The sequence below is a fragment of the Oncorhynchus tshawytscha genome, linkage group LG18, assembly GCF_018296145.1.
Source record: "Oncorhynchus tshawytscha isolate Ot180627B linkage group LG18, Otsh_v2.0, whole genome shotgun sequence".
In the NCBI taxonomy this organism is placed as follows: domain Eukaryota; kingdom Metazoa; phylum Chordata; class Actinopteri; order Salmoniformes; family Salmonidae; genus Oncorhynchus; species Oncorhynchus tshawytscha.
The window spans coordinates 39,001,749-39,009,949 of NC_056446.1; the positions used below are offsets into that span (position 1 = coordinate 39,001,749).

The window sequence follows — 8,201 nt, forward strand, 5'->3', positions numbered from 1 at the left end:
CTTATTCCGATTGTCCTTTTAGAGGGCAGCATAGTATTATATGACTTATGGTAACTATGAATCAGAGGCATGGTATTTTACCACACACACACACACACACACCCTCCATACACACCGACTTTTACTGCAAAACCATCATTGTTGGACGTTTTTCAGAAGACAGTAAATCAACTGTTTCACCATGGTGATGAGGTGTTAACAAACATCTGATAAGTATCAGTTCCCGAGGAACGAGACAGGCGGAGAAACTGACCCGGCAACAATGGACGACACACACACACACAATGGAGCCTCAGCCAGTATTTGTGTTGAGGGATTCATTATGGTCCTGTCGCATAGTTTAACATAACGTCTCATATCAACAATCCGTGGAGTCAAGAGTTGAAACGTTGTCTCACTAAAACAATAAGGAAAGTGACTGTTAAGTGTTCCTTTCTACTGGGAAAAAGTCAGAAGGTTAAAATTTTTAACTTTTTGTTGTGATAAAATAACTATATTATATTAGAAACTAGAAGTTCTACACAGACTAAGTATCTATCTAAAGTCATTTTTTAGATCTGACTCAATGATTACTAGACCTCCCATGAGAAAATAAACTGAGAAGATTAACATATTATATTCATTTATTAACCCTTTGTGCCATTTGTCCCTCAGGTTCTGCCGTACTGGGGGAACCCTCACGACCGCAAAGTGATCAGGAAGTTCTGGAGCCAGAAAACCCTGTACACCCAGAATGCTCCGTTCCACGTGGTGATCACCAGTTACCAGCTGGTAGTTCAGGATGTCAAGTACTTCCAAAGGGTCAAGTGGCAGTACATGGTTCTAGATGAAGCCCAGGCCCTAAAGAGCAGCACCAGGTAAACCCTGACCCCTAGACCAGGAATCATCAACTCGCCAGTCATTGGACAATTGTTTTATCGAGTGCTTGGTAAACAACAGGTGAAAAGGTGACTTTACGGGCCCTTCCCAACAATGCAGAGAGGAACAATGAGAGAAATAACAACACAAGGAATACATATACAATGAGTAACATTAACTTGGCTATATACACGGGGTACCAGTACTGAGTCAATGATAACTATATACACGGGGTACCAGTACTGAGTCAATGATAACTATATACACGGGGTACCAGTACTGAGTCAATGATAACTATATACACGGGGTACCAGTACTGAGTCAATGATAACTATATACACGGGGTATCAGTACTGAGTCAATGATAACTATATACACGGGGTACCAGTACTGAGTCAATGATAACTATATACACGGGGTACCAGTACTGAGTCAATGATAACTATATACACGGGGTACCAGTACTGAGTAATGATAACTATATACACGGGGTACCTGTACTGAGTCAATGATAACTATATACACGGGGTATCAGTACTGAGTCAATGATAACTATATACACGGGGTACCAGTACTGAGTCAATGATAACTAGGCTGTATACACGGGGTACCAGTACTGAGTCCATGATAACTTGGCTGTATACACGGGGTACCAGTACTGAGTCAATGATAACTATATACACAGGGTATCAGTACTGAGTCCATGATAACTTGGCTATATACACGGGGTACCAGTACCGAGTCAGCTGTCGTTTTCGGAAATACAATTCTTCATCCAAAAACAAGGTTAGTGATCGCTGTTCTGATGCTCCGGCGCTGCTTTCGGTCACAGGAAGTGATGGAATCAGCTTATATATATATAAAATAGCAGAATTGGTCAGGAGCCCTTAAGACGGCAGCGATCTCAGTTCAGAGGGTCAAGTGAGAGTACGTGGTGAACAGTAGCAGCTGGAGTTGCTCTTTCAGTTGTCTCAAATGAGACCCGATTTTCCCCATCCAGTGAATTCGACGATGATGTATACTTCATGTAGTCCATTAAGTTTGCTTTGTGTCTCTGTGTTGACAGTGTTCGTTGGAAGATCTTGCTGCAGTTTCAGTGTAGAAACAGACTGTTGCTCACTGGAACGCCCATACAGAACACTATGGCAGAGGTGAGCGGTCTGTCTGTCTGTGTCTGTCTGTGTCTCTGTCTGTCTCTCTTTTTATCTCTTTGTTACTCTCTCTCTCCTCCTTTCTCTGGCTGTCTCTCTCTGGCTCTCTGTCTCTCTGGCTCTCTCTCTGGCTCTCTCTCTATCTCTCTGGCTCTCTCTCTATCTCTCTGGCTCTCTCTCTCTCTCTCTGTGGCTCTCTCTCTCTCTGTGGCTCTCTCTCTCTCTCTGTGGCTCTCTCTCTCTCTCTGTGGCTCTCTCTCTCTCTCTGTGGCTCTCTCTCTCTCTCTGTGGCTCTCTCTCTCTCTCTGTGGCTCTCTCTCTCTCTCTGGCTCTCTCTCTCTCTGGCTCTCTCTCTCTGGCTCTCTCTCTCTCTGGCTCTCTCTCTCTCTGGCTCTCTCTGGCTCTCTCTGGCTCTCTCTGGCTCTCTCTGGCTCTCTCTCTCTCTCTCTCTCTCTGGCTCTCTCTCTCTCTCTCTGGCTCTCTCTCTCTCTCTCTCTCTCTCTGGCTCTCTCTCTCTCTCTGGCTCTCTCTCTCTCTCTCTCTCTCTCTCTCTCTCTCTCTCTCTCTCTCTCTCTCTCTCTCTCTCTCTCTCTCTCTCTCTCTCTCTCTCTCTCTCTCTCTCTCTCTGGCTCTCTCTCTCTGGCTCTCTCTCTCTCTGGCTCTCTCTCTCTCTCTCTCTCTGGCTCTCTCTCTCTCTCTCTCTGGCTCTCTCTCTCTCTCTCTCTCTCTCTGGCTCTCTCTCTCTCTCTCTCTCTGGCTCTCTCTCTCTCTCTGGCTCTCTCTCTCTCTCTCTGGCTCTCTCTCTCTGGCTCTCTCTCTCTGGCTCTCTCTCTGGCTCTCTCTCTCTCTCTGGCTCTCTCTCTCTCTCTCTGGCTCTCTCTCTCTCTCTCTGGCTCTCTGTCTCTCTCTCTCTGGCTCTGTCTCTCTCTCTCTCTCTCTCTCTCTCTCTCTCTCTGGCTCTCTCTCTCTGGCTCTCTCTCTATCTCTGGCTCTCTCTCTCTCTCTCTCTCTGTGGCTCTCTCTGGCTCTCTCTCTCTCTCTCTCTGTGGCTCTCTCTCTCTCTCTGTGGCTCTCTCTCTCTCTCTGTGGCTCTCTCTCTCTCTCTGTGGCTCTCTCTCTCTCTCTCTCTCTCTCTCTCTGGCTCTCTCTCTCTCTCTGGCTCTCTCTCTCTCTCTGGCTCTCTCTCTCTCTGGCTCTCTCTCTCTCTCTCTGGCTCTCTCTGGCTCTCTCTGGCTCTCTCTGGCTCTCTCTGGCTCTCTCTCTCTCTCTCTCTCTCTGGCTCTCTCTCTCTCTCTGGCTCTCTCTCTCTGTCTCTCTCTCTCTCTGGCTCTCTCTCTCTCTCTCTGGCTCTCTCTCTCTGGCTCTCTCTCTGGCTCTCTCTCTCTGGCTCTCTCTCTGGCTCTCTCTCTCTGGCTCTCTCTCTGGCTCTCTGTCTCTCTCTCTCTGGCTCTCTGTCTCTCTCTCTCTGGCTCTGTCTCTCTCTCTCTGGCTCTGTCTCTCTCTCTCTGTCTCTCTCTCTCTCTCTCTCTCTCTCTCTGTCTCTCTCTCTCTCTCTCTGTCTCTCTCTCGCTGGCTCTCTCTCGCTGGCTCTCTCTCTGGCTCTCCTCTCTCTCTCTCTCTGTCTCTCTCTCTCTCTCTGTGGCTCTACCTCTCTCTCTGTGGCTCTCTCTCTCTCTCTCTCTCTCTCTCTCTCTCTGGCTCTCTCTGGCTCGATCTCTCTGGCTCTCTCTCTCTCTCTCTGGCTCTCTCTCTCTCTGGCTGGCTCTCGCTCTCTCTCTCTCTCTCTCTCTCTGGCTCGATCTCTCTGGCTCTCTCTCTCTGGCTCTCTCTGGCTCTCGCTCTCTCTCTCTCTCTGGCTCTCGCTCTCTCTCTCTCTCTGGCTCTCGCTCTCTCTCTCTCTCTGGCTCTCGCTCTCTCTCTCTCTCTCTCTCTGGCTCGCTCGCTCTCTCTCTCTCTCTCTCTGGCTCGCTCGCTCTCTCTCTCTGGCTCTCGCTCTCTCTCTCTCTCTCTCTCTGGCTCGCTCGCTCTCTCTCTCTCTCTCTGGCTCGCTCGCTCTCTCTCTCTGGCTCTCTCTCTCTCTCTCTCTCTGGCTCTCTCTCTCTCTCTCTCTGGCTGGCTCTCGCTCTCTCTCTGGCTCGCTCTCTCTCTCTCTCTGGCTGGCGCTCTCTCTCTCTCTCTGGCTCGCTCTCTCTCTCTCTCTCTCTCTGGCTCGCTCGCTCGCTCTCTCTCTCTCTGGCTCGCTAGCTATCTGGCTTGCTCTCTCTCTCTCTCTCTCTGGCTCGCTCGCTCTCTCTCTCTCTGGCTGGCGCTCTCTCTCTCTCTGGCTGGCGCTCTCTCTCTCTCTGGCTGGCGCTCTCTCTCTCTCTGGCTGGCGCTCTCTCTCTCTCGCTGGCTCTCTCTCTCTCTCTCTCTCTCGCTGGCTCTCTCTCTCTCTCTCTCTCGCTGGCTCTCTCTCTCTCTCTCTCTCTGGCTGGCTCTCTCTCTCTCTCTCTGGCTGGCTCTCTCTCTCTCTCTCTGGCTGGCTGGCTCTCTCTCTCTCTTTGGCTTTGACACTTTCTTTGGCTCTGGCTCTCTCTCTGGCTCTCTCTCGCTGGCTCTCTCTCTCTCTCTGGCTGGCTCTCTCTCTCTGGCTGGCTCTCTCTCTCTCTCTCTCTCTCTCTCTGTGGCTCTCTCTGGCTCTCTCTCTCTCTCTCTGTGGCTCTCTCTCTCTCTCTCTGTGGCTCTCTCTCTGTGGCTCTCTCTCTCTCTCTCTCTGGCTCTCTCTCTCTCTCTGGCTCTCTCTCTCTCTCTGGCTCTCTCTCAATTCAATTCAATTCAATTCAATTCAAGGGCTTTATTGGCATGGGAAACATGTGTTAACATTGCCAAAGCAAGTGAGGTAGACAACATACAAAGTGAATATATAAAGTGAAAAACAACAAAAATTAACAGTAAACATTACACATACAGAAGTTTCAAAACAGTAAAGACATTACAAATGTCATATTATATATATATACAGTGTTCTAACAATGTACAAATGGCTAAAGGACACAAGATAAAATAAATAAGCATAAATATGGGTTGTATTTACAATGGTGTTTGTTCTTCACTGGTTGCCCTTTTCTCGTGGCAACAGGTCACAAATCTTGCTGCTGTGATGGCACACTGTGGAATTTCACCCAGTAGATATGGGAGTTTTTCAAAATTGGATTTGTTTTCAAATTCTTTGTGGATCTGTGTAATCTGAGGGAAATATGTCTCTCTAATATGGTCATACATTGGGCAGGAGGTTAGGAAGTGCAGCTCAGTTTCCACCTCATTTTGTGGGCAGTGAGCACATAGCCTGTCTTCTCTTGAGAGCCATGTCTGCCTACGGCGGCCTTTCTCAATAGCAAGGCTATGCTCACTGAGTCTGTACATAGTCAAGGCTTTCCTTAATTTTGGGTCAGTCACAGTGGTCAGGTATTCTGCCGCTGTGTACTCTCTGTGTAGGGCCAAATAGCATTCTAGTTTGCTCTGTTTTTTTGTTAATTCTTTCCAATGTGTTAAGTAGTTATCTTTTTGTTTTCTCATAATTTGGTTGGGTCTAATTGTGCTGCTGTCCTGGGGCTCTGTAGTGTGTGTTTGTGTTTGTGAACAGAGCCCCAGGACCAGCTTGCTTAGGGGACTCTTCTCCAGGTTCATCTCTCTGTAGGTGATGGCTTTGTTATGGAAGGTTTGTGAATCGCTTCCTTTTAGGTGGTTGTAGAATTTAACAGCTCTTTTCTGGATTTTGATAATTAGTGGGTATCGGCCTAATTCTGCTCTGCATGCATTATTTGGTGTTCTACGTTGTACACGGAGGATATTTTTGCAGAATTCTGCGTGCAGAGTCTCAATTTGGTGTTTGTCCCATTTTGTGAAGTCTTGGTTGGTGAGCGGACCCCAGACCTCACAACCATAAAGGGCAATGGGCTCTATGACTGATTCAAGTATTTTTAGCCAGATCCTAATTGGTATGTTGAAATTTATGTTTCTTTTGATGGCATAGAATGCCCTTCTTGCCTTGTCTCTCAGATCGTTCACAGCTTTGTGGAAGTTACCTGTGGTGCTGATGTTTAGGCCAAGGTATGTATAGTTTTTGTGTGCTCTAGGGCAACAGTGTCTAGATGGAATTTGTATTTGTGGTCCTGGTGACTGGACCCTTTTTGGAACACCATTATTTTGGTCTTACTGAGATTTACTGTCAGGGCCCAGGTCTGACAGAATCTGTGCATAAGATCTAGGTGCTGCTGTAGGCCCTCCTTGGTTGGTGACAGAAGCACCAGATCATCAGCAAACAGCAGACATTTGACTTCGGATTCTAGCAGGGGAGGCCGGGTGCTGCAGACTTTTCTAGTGCCCTCGCCAATTCGTTGATATCTCTCTCTCTCTGGCTCTCTCTCTCTGGCTCTCTCTCTCTCTCTCTCTCTCTCTGGCTCTCTCTCTCTCTCTCTGGCTCTCTCTCTCTCTCTCTCTGGCTCTCTCTCTCTCTCTGGCTCTCTCTCTCTCTCTCTCTGGCTCTCTCTCTCTCTCTCTCTGGCTCTCTCTCTCTGGCTGGCTCTCGCTCTCTCTCTCTCTCTGGCTCTCGCTCTGGCTCTCGCTCTCTCTCTCTCTCTGGCTCTCTCTCTCTCTCTCTCTCTCTCTGGCTCTCTCTCTCTCTCTCTGGCTGGCTCTCTCTCTCTCTCTCTGGCTGGCTCTCTCTCTCTCTCTCTCTGGCTCTCGCTCTCTCTCTCTCTGGCTCTCGCTCTCTCTCTGGCTGGCGCTCTCTCTCTCTCTCTGGCTGGCGCTCTCTCTCTCTCTCTGGCTCGCTCTCTCTCTCTCTCTCTCTCTGGCTCGCTCGCTCTCTCTCTCTCTGGCTCGCTCGCTCTCTGGCTCGCTCTCTCTCTCTCTCTGGCTCGCTCGCTCTCTCTCTCTCTGGCTGGCGCTCTCTCTCTGGCTGGCGCTCTCTCTCTCTCTGGCTGGCGCTCTCTCTCTCTCTGGCTGGCGCTCTCTCTCTCTGGCTGGCGCTCTCTCTCTCTCTGGCTGGCGCTCTCTCTCTCTCTGGCTGGCGCTCTCTCTCTCTCGCTGGCGCTCTCTACCTCTCTCTCGCTGGCTCTCTCTCTCTCTCTCTGGCTGGCTCTCTCTCTCTCTCTCTGGCTGGCTCTCTCTCTCTCTCTGGCTGGCTGGCTCTCTCTCTGGCTCTCTCTCTCTCTCGCTGGCTCTCTCTCTCTCTCTGGCTGGCTCTCTCTCTCTCTCTCTCTCTCTCTCTCTCTCTCTCTCTCTCTCTGGCTGGCTCTCTCTCTCTCTTTGGCTTTGACACTTTCTTTGGCTCTCTCTCTGGCTCTCTATCTCTCTGGCGCTCTCTCTCTCTCTGGCGCTCTCTCTCTGGCTGGCTCTGGCGCGCTCTCTCTCTGGCTGGCTCTAGCGCTCTCTCTCTCTGGCTGGCTCTGGCGCTCTCTCTCTCTGGCTGGCTCTGGCGCTCTCTCTCTCTGGCTGGCACTGGCGCTCTCTCTCTCTGGCTGGCTCTGGCTCTCTCTCTCTCTGGCTCTCTGGCTGGCTCTGGCTCTCTCTCTCTCTGGCTGTCTCTGGCTCTCTCTCTCTGGCTGGCTCTGGCTCTCTCTCTCTCTCTCTGGCTGGCTCTGGCTCTCTCTCTCTGGCTGGCTCTGGCTCTCTCTCTCTCTCTCTCTCTGGCTGGCTCTGGCTCTCTCTCTCTGGCTGGCTCTGGCTCTCTCTCTCTCTGGCTGGCTCTCTCTCTCTCTCTCTGGCTCTCTCTCTCTCTCTCTCTCTCTCTGGCTGGCTCTGGCTCTCTCTCTCTCTGGCTCTCTCTCTCTCTGGCTGGCTCTGGCTCTCTCTCTCTCTGGCTCTCTCTCTCTCTGGCTGGCTCTGGCTCTCTCTCTCTCTGGCTCTCTCTCTCTCTCTGGCTGGCTCTGGCTCTCTCTCTCTCTCGCTCTGGCTCTCTCTCTCTCGCTCTCTCTGGCTGGCTCTGGCTCTCTCTCTCTCTCTCTCTGGCTGGCTCTGGCTCTCTCTCTCTCTCTCTCTCTGGCTGGCTCTGGCTCTCTCTCTCTCTCTCTGCTCTGGCTCTCTCTCTCTCGCTCTCTCTGGCTGGCTCTGGCTCTCTCTCTCTCTCTCTCTGGCTGGCTCTGGCTCTCTCTCTCTCTCTCTGGCTGGCTCTGGCTCTCTCTCTCTCTCTGGCGCTCTCTCTCTCTGGCT

General features: G+C 50.5%; 1 protein-coding gene across 5 annotated transcripts in view; it reads left to right on the forward strand.

Annotated features, from left to right (window-relative positions):
* Positions 1-8,201, forward strand: part of ino80 (INO80 complex ATPase subunit) — a 104,970-nt gene that overhangs the window by 17,663 nt on the left and 79,106 nt on the right. For all 5 annotated transcript variants that reach the window (XM_042301017.1, XM_042301019.1, XM_042301018.1 and 2 more), the window contains 2 exons: positions 655-857; positions 1,925-2,009. In XM_042301017.1, coding sequence (XP_042156951.1) covers positions 655-857; positions 1,925-2,009 — 288 coding nt within the window. The remainder of the gene's footprint in view (positions 1-654; positions 858-1,924; positions 2,010-8,201) is intronic.